Raw genomic sequence first — 14,224 nt, forward strand, 5'->3', positions numbered from 1 at the left:
TCCTACCTGGCTGTCCTCAGGGGGAAACAATAGCACGGGTGGATACAAGGGAAAAGGAAAGCAGGTTTTGTGCTGCAATCCTCAGGAGACAAGCCGTCATGGCCATGGAGCACACCACAGCTTGTGCAGTGCCTGATGGAGAGCTCAGAGCAACTGCCAAAGCTGGTGCTGACAGGGGAGGAACCACAAACTGTTACCATAAACCAGGAACTATTTCCACAGCTACACTCCAGGTAAACGAGCACCGGCTTTGGCCATGCTCCTGGTAACCGAGGTGCTGTGACCGCAGTGCATTTCCCAAAGGTGTGCAGTGACAAGCATCGGCTGTGTGGGGTCAGCACCTGAGAGCCAGGCCCCCACCCCACAGGGTCCTGCTCTGGGCCCCTCTCAGCAATGACACCCTGCGGCGGGGGCTGCCGGGTCCATCGGGGTGAACCCAGGCGCTGGCCCTGGCAGAAACATGCAGGTCCTGGCAGGAGATGCAGCTGGTGCCCAGCAGAGACCTGGCTGTTGGAGCAATGCTGGTGGCAGCAGATGCCATGTGGTGTGGGGTGGGGGCTGTGGGCAGTGCCCAAGGGGCATCTCGTGTGGTCCCTCAGCCTGCGCTGGGGCCGGGGCCAGCTGCAGCCCCATGGCCAAGGTCTCTGTTCATGCAGGACTGTAACACAGAGAGAGCAGAGGGCAGGGCAGGCCCTTCACCTCCTCAGGCTGGCACAGCCTGGTGTGAGGGGGGCCAGGTTGCCCTCAGCACAGTGCTGCACTCCAGGCAGCTGCACGACTGCTACATTCCCAGTGCAAACAAACGTGATCTTGCTTACCTGCCCGAACTGGCAGCTCAGGATTACTGGGCATGAGGAAGAAGACACAGCACCCAGGATGTACTTGAAGTGACTGGAAGATGTGGACTAAGTGAAAGGGGCCGAACACACTGTCCCAGTGTCTTCATTCTATCACAAACCACCCTGGGACTTGGAAAGCCAGGACATCTTCCCCAGTATGACCAGTTCTTCCATGCAGAAAAAAAGGTACGTGGCCTTGAGCCTGTGCACTCACTCTGGGTGTGACTTCAGCCACACTTGTCCCAGAACAGCGGACATAAGCAGGGTTGCACCTGCAAGTACTGGCACACACACACACTGCTGCCAAGTCAGCATCAGAGACAGAGAGACGCTGGACCCACAGCATAGATTTACTGTGAACATGTCATCACAACACAGCATAGAGATCTTTGGGCACAGCTTCACAAAAACACATATTCTAGCTACAGACAGACACGCAGACTTGTCCATAAATATAGGAGGAGTGGGAAGCACAGCCCTGGCCGGCACTCGGGATGCGGCAGGGACACCCGTATCAATCTTGCCTTCAGGCTTGTGCTCACAAGGCATTTACATAAATATGTATTAAATACTTCTCATTTTATATATAATAAAGATTTCTCCTTATTGGTTTCTAGTAGTCCTGAATTGTTCAAAGAGCAGTTTCTTTTAATTTCTGTCACCAAGACTTCAGAGCCGTACCCTGCCTGACCCTTGGGGACGAGAAAAAAAACCCGTGTGCGTCCTCCTTGCATACCTCTCTCAGGCTGGATCCCCACGCTCCTGCCTGCCCCAGCCCAGTGGGAAAACATCCAAGGCCACGCCAAAGAGATGTTTGCTTGGGAGTGGCAGTCTTGAACTCGATGCCCTCACTACCCTCCTTCCTCCATTCAGAACGCTTTTTGCTTCTCCTAGTCTTCCTGCCTTTGACCCTCTGGACCTGGTTTTGGTGGCCAGCAGTGGGAATTGAGAGAGGAGGAAAGAAGAAACAGAGAGGAGGTGGTGGTTGTGACAGATCCAATTAATTTGGGCCCAGAATACCTTTTTCTGAAGGCTATGGGCCAAAAAGTCTCAAGGGAGTATCTGGTCCCTCGGACTTACCACCCCAAAAGCCTTGGCTGTACCAGTCCTCTAATGCTGCTGTCCCAGCGAGCACACAGACCTTGGGACATCAGTGCAGTGCCATGTCCCCGCTCCACAGAGGTGCCATGCCAATACCAAGACTGCATTTGCTGATCATTTAACGAGGCAAACATTCTTGCTGAATGGCAAAGAGCTGGCTTGTGGAGGAGCAAAGCAGATCCTTCCACACTCCAGAGTCCTGTGGCCTTGGGACATGGTTTCTTCTGTGCTATGGACCGCCAGCTGCATGAGGTGCTGTGCAGGAAACTGGGTTACCTCCAGGTTAGGAGTGCTTGCAGTGTGCTGTCTAGCGAGCCACTAATTCTGCTGGTCCTCCTGACACAGCAGCCGCAGTTCCTCCATGCTTTTCTCAGGAGGCAGTGCCTGCACCTGGCACAGGTGACCAGAGAGAAGCTGGTCTGACAGAGCACTGTCCCCCAGCAGCTCCTTGCCCATATGCTCTGGATCCAACACCTCTCCCAGCAGCTCCTCTTCACAGGGCACCAGGATCTCTTTGGACAGCCCAGACTGATCCAGGCCAGTCATTCCTCCAACACACCCCTCACCTGGCTTCACTCGCTCCCCAGCCAGCCTCAGGTCAGACCCTGCACCACACTTTGGGTTTCCCATGTTACTTGGATCTAACATTTCCCCAGATGATTCTTCATCCAGCTCCCCCATGTTCTTCTCCTCTGGGTTAGTGTCCTCCTCTGCCAACTCCTTCTTGCACAGCTTGCCTGGCTCTGGGCCTTTATTCCAGGTCAGGGTCTCTGAAACTCTTGGCTCTGCCGCTGACAGCCCAAACCTCCCCCCCTCCAAGTCAAGCCCTCTGCCTGGAGGCTGACTCTCTTCCTGCTCAGGGGACTGTCTACTCAGCTGTTCCTCACTTTTTGGGGGGCTGATGGAAAGTTTCTCAGTGAAGTTGAAATGAGCACAGTTGTCCACAGAAGTTGGAGAGGATGGGCCTGCACTGGAGACAGTACTGGAGGGGCCACTGCTGTCTGCAAAGAGGAAGAAAAATCTTAAACATGTAGCTGGTATTTCCCCACCCGAACTGTCACAGTCCCGCAGTTCTACAACCAACACGTGGTGGCTGTCTACATGCCAGGCAATCTGGCAGGGGCTTGCAACTGGTCTTGGGGTGTTTCTGGCAGCTTAGCTGATGAAAACTCAATCACACACAGGACAGTTCCATCCTGTAATCCAGTGGCATACAACCAAGAGTGGATTCTGTTGTCACAGAGCAAAATCTGAAGTGTGATGGCTTTGGAAACAAAACCATTTTCTTTCATTCTCTCCCTATTATGGACCACTATTATGGACCAGTCTCAGCTTCACCTTGCTCCTCCTGGTTCCTGACACATAATTCCTGAATGCTGAGCAAGAGTCAACGCTGGAGAAAGAAACACTGATTCTCTACTAATGGTTATCCTTGCCTTATATTGCACAGTGAGCAAAACTAGAGAACAGATCTAGATTATATCTAATCCAATAATGGAGGAGGATTAAACAACTGTTTTCAGCCAGATCAGTTCCCTAACCTTCACAAACTTCCCTCCCTCCCCACCACATTCACCCAATCAAGAAGGTAGCACACTCACACCAAGGGGGTTTATCTGAACGCTGGCGCAACGGCAAAGAGGATGATGACAGGATTCGCTGGGACATAAAGGGGTCTCCTGGTATCTGGCTACCAATCATTGAATCAAATAAAGCTTTAAGAAAAAGAATACACAATCAGTAATATTCAGACAGACATAAAGGAACGGCTCATAGCCCAGCATCCATGATCAGGTACTCTGGGAAGAGCTCAAGACTACCCAAATCAGAGCCATGCCTGCCCGTCAGCTCCTGGGAATATTTCCCAAGCTGGAGTTTGTATCCACATCACTGCAGTCACCAGCTACAGACAGACCTGACTGATTACTTTTCTCCCAAGTGGCCTAGGATGGCTCTGAGCAGGGTCCCATGGCTCACTCCTGGGCTAGAGCACTCTGGAACAGGTTCCAGAGACTGCGCTTATCTCCAGTCCTATCAGGTTGATCTGTCCCCAGAATATAAAAGACCAGGAGTGCTCCTTGCCTCTCCAGAGACAAGCCCACCTGACCAGTACCTGCAGTGGACTGGACATGCGATTCGCTGCAACTCCTGCACACAGCCGTCAGGAACTCGTTGACCTGTCGCAAAGAGAGGGAGTTGTGCAGGGTCTCCAGGGGATAAATGGTGGGAACCATGGAACAGCCTTCAAAACCTAGAAAGAGATCCAATCGGAAAATGAGTAGTGCAAACAGCAAGGTAAATCCATGCAGGAGCACTCATGGCTGAAGGAGCTGGGTACTCTGGGTATCAAACAACAGGCACACTCAGGCCTCAGGTCACCTCTTCTAGGCCAAGAAAATCACCATGAGGCAATCCCATGCAATAACAGACCTGAAAGCAAGCGCCTGGGCACACACGGAGGGGAGAGGAGGAAACGTGTCTGGCGGCTGCCGCGTTTGCTGCAGCGCCTATGACCCTTCTGCTGTAACACATGGTCATGATGGAGAGCTTGGCACAGTGCCCACAGAGAGCTAGGCACAGTGCCCACACTTACAGAAGCCAAACAGAAACCGAGTGATGCCGACAAAATTTCCATTAAAGGGGTCCCACTGCTGGTGACCCCCTGCCTGGCGCAGCCCCCCCTCCCCACTGCAGGAAGTGTTCGCTGCGGCACCTCCCTCTCACAGCAGCCCCCCGTGCACCCCTGACAGGCTGTGTCCCAAGGAGGGGATGGGTAATGAATTATTTGTCCCCTTAACCAGACTTTGCTGCCAGCAAACCCAGAATGAGCAGAAATAGGCACCTCGGCGTGTAACAAACACTTGCTCAGAGCTAAGCTACAACACAACCATTCACAATAAATCCTTTGCTGCTCAAGCCAAGTATCTTTGCCCAAGCAAAGTATCTTCCTCTTCATCCCACCTTCCTGGAAATGCCTTGTGGAACCAAACCAACCTGAACTGTCAGAGGAGCAAGGAAAAAACATATACCAACACGTGTATGGAATGAAGCCTCCTCCTGCTCTGCGCCTCTAGAGTTTAAAGGCCTCTCAACTCCTCAAGCTTGGGCTTCCCATTCTGTGACTCCACAGTTCCCTCCAAGCTCAAAAAGACCCTGGGAAGGAATTGCATTTGTTTCTACAGAGAAGGTAAAATATTTTTAAATGCAAAAAGTAAAAGAGTTTTTGATGCAATCTGTGTCACAATTGCTGTCCAGCACACTGACAGGCTAGAACTGACCCCTGCAGCTTGGCTGCCCCTCAGGAGAAGCCCTGGAGCACCTGTTTGCAAAGTGCAGTCAGTTCCAGTTACCTCCAGGACAGGCTGTTCCAATCCCCTCACCTAACCCAGTCCTGCAAGAGGCAAGGAGCATGAGCCAGTGGAGATGTTCACTGACATAGCAACTGCTGGAGATAAAAACCCCTCCAGAGTCCACAAGGTTACCTATGCCTAACAACATAATTCAAGACAGGCAGGATAACAAATCCTTGGCTAGGATGAGGAAATGTAAGACACAGGAAAAAGACCACATACTTCTGTTTGTTGATGAGAAGTCTTGAGAGTGGAAGTGCTGAGTAAGGAAGAATGTATGTTCATTATTTTCTCATAGGCCTCCTGGGAGACAGAGCTAAAGAAAAAGGGTGAGGGCAAAACTTAAACGGTCATGGGAGATGGTCGTGGAGGAGTCCTGTATGAGGCTACTCTCATTTCACAACAGAATCTGGTTTGAGAGGAGCCAAGTTGGCTCAGGTGTTGGGGTCTCAAAAGAAAAAGGGAAGAAGTCTGAATATAACATAGGGCAAAGCAACGTTGTTACAAGATACACTGCAGACACCCATGGGGCTCTGAGTGCTTGGGCACCCCTTTAATAAGATGAGGAAATCAAAGGTCCAGCGTTAGAGGAAACATTAGACACTGACACACAGCTGATGTGAAATGATACACCTGTACCCCCAAAGTGCCAGGTGCCTCTTGCACAGCTCTGCTCAGTGCTGTGGCACTGAACTGCTCTCGAGCAAGCAGAGAAAACAGGCAAAGTTTCCCTTTTCAAGATGGGAAACGACGACTCAGGACGACTACTGAGTTCAAAGAGCCCCTCTCCTTAGTGTACAGCAGCCCACTTCCCCGCTTACCTCCTTGGACCTGCTGAGCTGCTGGGGAGAGGCCACCAGTGGCTTCATGCCACCACAGCACAGCAAAGGCAGCAGCCACCGCTACAGACTGCAATCTTTATGTGTCCCCAGTGAAGCCTCCGACCACTGCTGCACCACACACACATAGCAAAGAATCAACACCTTTGGGAATGGGCAACAAAAATAAAATGTGAGAGCAAGCCACAGGAACTGTCCCAGACTGACAGTCACCCTGTGCTGTCTGCGTGGCTACTGCAGATGCTCCCCCAAACTCTTTTCCTGGGGCCTGCAGGGCAGGTGTCTGCAATGCGGACAATGGCACGAGAAACTGGACAGAATTCCACCCATTTTGTACCAACGTCCAACAACAGCCCACAGAAGAAGAAGTTTCATTTGTCATTTCATTCAGGTTTGAGTACACCAGCCGTGTTAGGGACACAGAGGGCAATTTGTGTCCTCCACAGCTGGGCTTGCCCCACAGGCAGAGGCATGTGCCAGGGGTCTGCAGAGCTGAGTAGCTAAAAATGAACCCCAAAGTCAACAGTCATCTTCTCCGGGCAAGGAGTACAGTACACCATAGTTACGTCTCCCAAAGCTTTGTTCAGTAATAGGAAGAAACCATCTGTTAAAGAAAGCAAGATTTGGTTACAGGAAAAGCCTCGAGATACACAAGGCAGCAAAGTCTGCCAAATACGTGTTATTTTGGCTGTCCAAGAAGAGTGTGTTTGATGTGGAGGAGCAGCTATGGGGGAATCTCCCCTCTGAATCATAGTGCAGCAGCATCCTGATGCAGCTGCAGTGGAAACAGTACTGACTGAAGAGCTGCTCTGAAGGTGAGAGCAGAGGTACGACCCAGGCAGTGAGTCACAAGGCCTGTTTTGACTCTCCCAGGCACTCTGATGCCAAAGCTGAAGACCCACACACTTTACAGCTGAGTTAACCATGTTCCAGTCTGTGCTCTTCTCCCCTGTGCTTCATGTCCTCAGCATGTGCACACTCTACTGCACAGGCAGAGAGTTTACTTGGTGTAACCCTGGGTTAGGAAGAATTCCAGATGTTCAAGGAAGGAGTGACCCTCCCCTTAGAATAAGACCTTTAGAGCTGCCTCATACTGACACACACTTCATAAGAGTATTAAGAAGGTGATTTGGGTACAAGGACCCTTTGACAGAGATCATCTAGCACACTACACCACATAAAGCAAACAGAGACCTGCACTTGTCTCATATCGTCCAGCTAAATCAGAGAATCTCAGATTTCTAGGAGACTCCAGCAGGCAGTAGGAACACATAAAATTCTTGCGAACAGCTACCTCTCAGCAGATGGTCTCCAAAAGTCATTATTAGACATTATTACAGTTTGATAGCAGAAGTAGCTGAGTAGTAACTACTCAGGTCTCCAGTTGAGAACTCTACACTGGAGTGAGAGGCTGCCTTTCCCTTTCTGCTGGAGACCTTGGAAGGAACAAGGCAGACCAAAGGCACGTGGCACATCCCCAAAAGGTCTGTACTCCAAAGCTCTGCATGCCAGCTCTTGTGCAATGAAGAAGAACTTGTCCAGTCTCAGCACAGATGAAAGCACTCAGGCTCCTCTCTGACACACATGGTCAGTCCAGCTCTATTTTGCTGGGAAAACTCCAACATGCCACATGTACGTCAGTATATGTTTATATATGCACACATGGTATGTACATGAACAAGGATTTTTGCTAGCCAGCATAAATTTAAGCCATCAGTCGGCCTGAAGGTCTATCCTAGCTCAGCATCCCTCTGTCCACAATGCCAGAAGTGGCTCGAATGAAGGGGTACAAGTCTAGACAGCACACATGACTCTTCCCCAAGCAGTGTCCCAAACACCAGTGACCCATAGCTCAGAACTGCTCTGGACATGATGTGTCTCTTCCATATTCTCCAGCCTCCCCCTGAACTCTGTTAAGCTCCCAATGCCCCCAGATACCATGGTAAGGACTGTGTAACAAAACACTTCTGGCCAAAGTGCCTCAACTCACTTCATTAGAAACCTCCTTGCTCCTGGAACTCCATGAATCTGTGGATCCCCATCACTCCCCTCAGGCCACTATGACCACTATTACAAACATCCTTCCCAGATTGCAAATTTCTACCTTTTTCACATTGTTCCAAGTGGTGATGGTCAGATCAGAGCCCCCTATTTTATAGAGGAGTTTGGGGCTGTTTCTCCTTGTCATTTAAATTTATTTACACTGGACATCACCTGCTCATCATCCCAGGGCCACTCTGTTTCTCCATAGCTGACCTTTGGTTTCAGTACCAGGATAATTCCTTACCAATAGGAACTTACTTCACACTATTCTTTTTCCTAGTTATGACTACACAGGTTCCCAGACATTACTTCAGGGCTCCACGGCTGATCTTTCCAACTACAGATGCCAACTGCATACTTTTGACTCATTGATTCTATCTAATTCATGTTTTCTTTGCATGGATGGAAGCACAGTGGAAAGCCAAGAAAGAGAGGACAGGAGAATGCAGTTTTCACAAGGAGGAAATGTCTGCTCAGAGAAGGGCCTCAGCAGGAATTCCAAACACTCCAATGAACTGTGGGCTTGACAAAACACTGAGAAAACCGCAAGAATGAACTCCCTGATGGCAGAGATTTGATTTCCACCCAGGAGGGCTGCTGTGCTGGGTATGTCAGGAGTATGTAACTCCTGTGACTGGCTGCATTAGGCCAGGCTGCACCTCCCAGCACCCTGCTGCAGCATTCGGGGTGTTGCTGCCCAAAGCACTGAGCTCATTTCCTCTCCCCACCTGAGCTCACAGTATACGGCCAAGACCTGCAGCAGGGGAAGCTCAGCCCTGGCTCTGGGGCAGTCTGCTGTGATCCAGCATCTCTTCTCCTGAAGCAATTACTGCTCCTCTTTGCCAGGAGACCAAGGATTGTCCTAATTACACATGAAAAGCAACTGCTGTCTCAAAATTGCCTGCTTGACAGAAAGGGCTCTCTCAAGTTAAAACAGTCTGTGTAAGAAAAATTCTAATCTTCCCAGCTCTGTAAAGTCCGGCTGCTTCACTACACAGAAGGCTGAACTGTCTGTGCCTCTTCCACCTGTGGGTCTGAATGGAAAAGGGGGTCCATGCATCACACCACACAGCTCAGCAAGCCGCATGCTCTGAGCAGCTTCTATGGTGCAGCTGAACCTCAGCAGTCAATCCCAGCTCGCTGCCCCACTCTGGGAGCAGCAATCCTTCCACCTGTGTGGTGGAAGAAGCACCAAGGCCTCCATGCACCAGACTTCCAATCCGTGCCAGAGGTCGAAAAACACTGGAGAAACAGCAGCAAGCTTTGATTTATAACATCTGGATTTAACGCTCAAGTCATCTATCTCTTCCCATCAGAGACATGACACACTGAGAGGCCCTAAGAGGCAGGACAAATGCCATGCAGTGCAGCCACAGAAGCTCAGCTCTACCCTGTCTCAGTTTCTCTAGAAACAACACATCCACAAGCACTCACTGCCCCAGAATTTCCACAGCAAGTTCACTCAGCATGTGGCCAGATGCAGCATCTACTTAACCTCTTCTTCCCATACTCTCACTACTCACTTTAGTTCCTCCGTTACTAAGGGGGCACCCCGTGGCATCCCACCAAGACCTGCATGGAGCATCCTGCCAGCCAGGCATCCCGCTGGTAGGAGCTTAGCACCTACCCTGAAGGGATCTTAATGGCTTACCCTGGCTAAAGGAAGGAGGCAACAATTGCCAAAGATGGAAAGAGCGGTTACAGCTACACAGGAGCATGGGCTCTGTGTGAAACAGCACTGGCTCCATATGGAAAGGTTCCTGCCTAAGGCTCCAACACTGCTGGTACAACAGCACACACAGCTTGCTGCAGCAGCAGCCTAGAGACCTTGGGATGCAGTGAGGGAAACACTTTCCTTTTTAGAAGCAAAGCATACTCTGCATTCTCAAGCAGACAGTGGTCCCTGCTCAGCTACAAGAGCATGGGACGGAGGCAGCTGCAGCGTGCAGTACCGTAAAGACACTCCAAGTCATCCTGCCCTGAGATCAGCCAGCTCCTGAAGAGGCGCAGGTGGTAGGAGCACTGCTGCAGGTGATGGGCTAGGGTGGCATCCAGGGAGATGGTCCGGCTCGTGGCACAGTCAGAGGAAAAACGGCGCAGCAACTGGGCAACGTGCTGGTGCTCCAACACATCTGGAGGAAAGGGGCCATAGAGAGTGAGAGGAGAGGGGCAGGTGCAGCTGGGGACAGAGAAGCTGTGGAGATGTGGGGATGGATCTGTCAGCACCAGGGCTGCTGGGTGAGAAGGACCCACACCACACAGTAAGCCCAATCCCTCCCGCAGTGAGCAGGTCAGGAATGCCCTTACAGCTGTGTCCCCCCAGTGACAGCAGGGCAGGCCAGCCTCCCTCCCGGCCCAGCCTTCACCTGGCTGCAGCGCAGGGCAGCACCTGAACAGCGAGGCTTCATCTTTGGAAGTGAAAGTCTGGCAAGTGAATAAATTTTAGGACACATTCCAAGTCCAATATACTTCAGGTTTGGCTAGATAAGAAGATCAGGCTCAGGCCCACACTCGCCCTCCAGCAGCTGAGATGAGAAATCCAAACTGCCAACAGAGCATTCGAGTCCTGCATTCAAGTGCCGCCAGGCATCTCAGCACGTGGGACAGAGAGCAAATGGTCCAGCATCAAATGAGCAGAGGCTGTGCAAGGGACACGAGGGACAGCAAGGTCTGGCTGAGAGCACAGTGCTGAGAGTGTGAAAGAACAGAGGGGTCCACAGAAGCACTGACCTTCCCTCTAGACTCTGAGAACAGCCCTGTGCAAGCTTCTGTGATATCCTTGCATGGCAGACCAGACACCATCATGCAGGCATGTCTTCTCCTCCACATGCACAGCCTCAGGACTCGCATCATATGCCCAAGACTCATGTGACCAGAGCATAAACCATCCGGCCTGACGCTGTGCTTGGCCACTGCTGTGGTTCACCCGTCCCATTTCACCACACAGAGGCAGCTCTCCAGAAACAAAATCCAGACTCAGAGCTGGGAGCAATTTTTGCATCCTCAGGTAAGTGGTTCATGGGGTTAAACATCCTTCCTGCTCAAAGCAGTGCCAAGCCTAGACCAAATATCCCTGACTTCAAGGTCGTTCTTGCTGGACCCCCTCTTTGTTTTCTTGATTAAGGAGCACTTTTCAATTAGAAATATTCATTGGGTTTTTGAGAGAAACCTGATGCCCAGTTTCACACTATTGTATTTGGAGCATGGGCAACTGTTTTGCAGCATGGCTTAGGAAAGTCTGGAGCTGGGTGCAAGCTTTGCAGGCAAGATAAAACAACACACCCTGCTGACATACACTACGTGAGCTCAGATGGTGTCCAGACATACAGACAAACAGAGCAGCTTTTTGACCACTCTGGGAAAAGCAAAACCAAGCAGACACAGAGAACAGATTCCCTCCAGTTATCTGAAACGGCAGAACCACAGTGAGCTGCCCTTTCCCCTTTCATCCTTCCCAAAACAGTCTTCTGAATTTCATTCATCTTCCAGATCACACTAAACAGGATGTCTTCATATTCGCAACAAGATTGCAGAAGCTGCCTTGATCACGTAGGGCAAAAATACTTCACTTGGTATCCTTCAGTGATCTGCTTTGGTTCCAACTTGTCTCAACAGCAGGAGGCATGAGGGGAGGAGCCACGCTTTGAAACCTTTATAAAAGTATCTGTGCAAGATTTGGAGAGCAAACACTAGTTCAAGGCACCTGCTGCACAGAGCTAGCGGTCTGTAACCTCACAGACTCCCACTTTTGAGTGTCAGGTTAGTAGCAACATGGAGCAGAGATAGTGAGTCAGCAGAAGCACTGGCAGATGTCCTCCACCAAGCCTTTCCAGAGCCATGGGCAGGATGGGGTGAAGAAAGCGACAGCACGATGCTGATCCCCTCCCACCTCAGGAAGGCCCGAGCCAGCACTGTCCACCAACAGCAGACAAAAGCTCTGGAGAGAAACCATTCCTAGGATGAGGTCTGCAGGAAAGGTGAGCCTACCTGTATCAACATCACTGTGCTTGGAGGAACCACACAACCAGCCTAACAGACAGGTTTGCAAACAGGAGGCCATGAGGCTACCAGTACTCCCGACATGGAACACCATGCACAGAGGGAATGCTGCTGGCACCTCCTTCTCTCCCACCCTACAGTGGGCTCTTCCAGGGGACATACAGCTGGGCTAAGGCTATCCTTGTTTTCATCCTGTAAATCTGCAGTGTGGAAATGGAGGACCAAAGCTGCTGAAGCTCTGGCATATGAAGTGGACATCACACCCCAATCCAGCGATAGTCTCCCCCCAGCCCCCACCCCCCTAAAAGGGAGAATGACAGAAGGCCTTAATGTCAGCAGTGGAGTTAAAAGCTGCTTTAGCAGTCCATTCACAGAGCCGCAGTTTCTGCTTTTTCACCTAGGACACAAACACCTCAGGGGAGAGCAGAGGCACCACTGAGCAGTAACGGGATGAGTGAACACAGTAGTCACAATGAGACAATGGGGGAAGGTGAAGCATGTTTGGACACCAGATACACAGACAAAAAAACCACAAGAAGGCTGAGAGGAGAACATGTGCAGAGAGAACTGAACATGAGCGTGGGGTTAGAAGTGTGAAGGAATGTCAAGTCAAGGAAGCAAACGTACCATTAGTCGGATGCTTTGCAAACGACACAGAAAATCGTTTTACGGCTGGCATAGACAAGAGCTCTGAGGAAATAAAAACAGATCATCTCAGTTAACAGCCTGCTTTGAAAGATCCCCCTACCCTCATATGCTTGCAACTACCCTTTCAGGTTCACCTTCCTGACCTCCACAACAGCTGCTCCCGCTGGCGCTGCGGTAGCACCTAAGACACTCCACCTGCGGGTCTGACTGAACTGCTCAGCCTCGTCGCACTCTGCATCTCCCCATGCGGGGGGGATGCATCTCCCCAGTTGCCCAGGGTCTCCCCTGACAATACACAGCCACACTCTCAGTGACAGACAGCACCTCACACCTTCCCATCACACCAGGCTCAGTCCAGTGCAGGATGCAGCCAGGCCATACTTGCAGCCACCAGAGCACACGACCAAGCAAGCAGCAGCACCACAGAAGGATCGTTCTCAGGATTTACCTCTGCCCAAGGAAAACAAACACCATTCTGCAGAGGGACTGAAGAGTTCTGGCACAGGAACAGCTCAAAACATCCTCTTAATGCAAGTTACACAGAGCTATTAATGAATTTAAAGGTAAATCACCTGACTAGGGAAGAAACAGAAGATCCATGAAGACATGCCTCTACAGTTCTTTGCTCAAAGCATTTCAGTACAGGAGAGGCTTTGGGATACACCTGTCAGAGTAGTCCTCAGGCTTCTCCTGGCCATGTCCCAGGGCAGGCCAAGCTCTCCCATACAAATCACACATCAGAAAGACAGTGCAAGGACAGATACTGTGCATCTAATGGGGTGCAAACAATGGGCTTTAAAGGACATGGATTAGGCTCCATAAAAAAAAAAAAAGGGCTAGAAACTTAATTTCTTTCCCACTCTGGAAATTCCTTAGCTATCATGGAAAAGAATGGCCTGGATCAGACCATCTGTATCTGGGATTCAATGTGAGACCCCAGCCAATCATATCTTTTGCTGCTATTTATGAACTTTTAGGAAATATTAGAAAATCCTTTTATTTCTCCCTCATGTTTCATGCATCCATTCTCTTAGTCCATAAGGTCTGTATGCCTATCCCCCTCACCAGTGTACCAATTCATGCTCCACAACCCCACTGTGCTCCTCTAGCTACATCCACTGGCTTGGCCAAATAATGTATCTATACCAACTCTAACACCTGCTGCAATTTCATCCACCAGCATAACAGCCCTAAAACCTGTTTCTCTTTCTTTAAACTCAACAAACAGCATAACAATCTTCCCTACACATGCAATCCTTAGAGGTGTCCAAGCCCTGGAGCTGCAGTCAGCTGCTGACCATGTCCATCCCACCCCAACACCTCCCCTTGCCTTCAGGGCACATCAAATGAAATGGCACCGGCCCAGCTTACTGGGTCCCTGTCTTCAAGCAAGCCAACTTCAAAT

General features: G+C 50.6%; 1 protein-coding gene across 11 annotated transcripts in view; it reads right to left on the reverse strand.

Annotated features, from left to right (window-relative positions):
• Positions 1-1,173: 1,173 nt before the first annotated feature.
• Positions 1,174-14,224, reverse strand: part of PPIP5K1 (diphosphoinositol pentakisphosphate kinase 1) — a 47,353-nt gene continuing 34,302 nt past the window's right edge. For 6 of the 11 annotated variants that reach the window (XM_032699870.1, XM_032699869.1, XM_032699871.1 and 3 more), the window contains 5 exons: positions 12,799-12,861; positions 10,125-10,304; positions 4,054-4,191; positions 3,542-3,655; positions 1,174-2,941 (listed from right to left, as the gene is read on the reverse strand). In XM_032699870.1, the coding sequence (XP_032555761.1) occupies positions 2,259-2,941; positions 3,542-3,655; positions 4,054-4,191; positions 10,125-10,304; positions 12,799-12,861 (1,178 nt within the window). In that variant the 3' untranslated portion in view covers positions 1,174-2,258. The remainder of the gene's footprint in view (positions 2,942-3,541; positions 3,656-4,053; positions 4,192-10,124; positions 10,305-12,798; positions 12,862-14,224) is intronic. The other 5 variants (XM_032699878.1, XM_032699875.1, XM_032699874.1 and 2 more) reach the window with 2 other exon arrangements.

This window comes from Chiroxiphia lanceolata, chromosome 12, assembly GCF_009829145.1.
Source record: "Chiroxiphia lanceolata isolate bChiLan1 chromosome 12, bChiLan1.pri, whole genome shotgun sequence".
Lineage (NCBI taxonomy): Eukaryota > Metazoa > Chordata > Aves > Passeriformes > Pipridae > Chiroxiphia > Chiroxiphia lanceolata.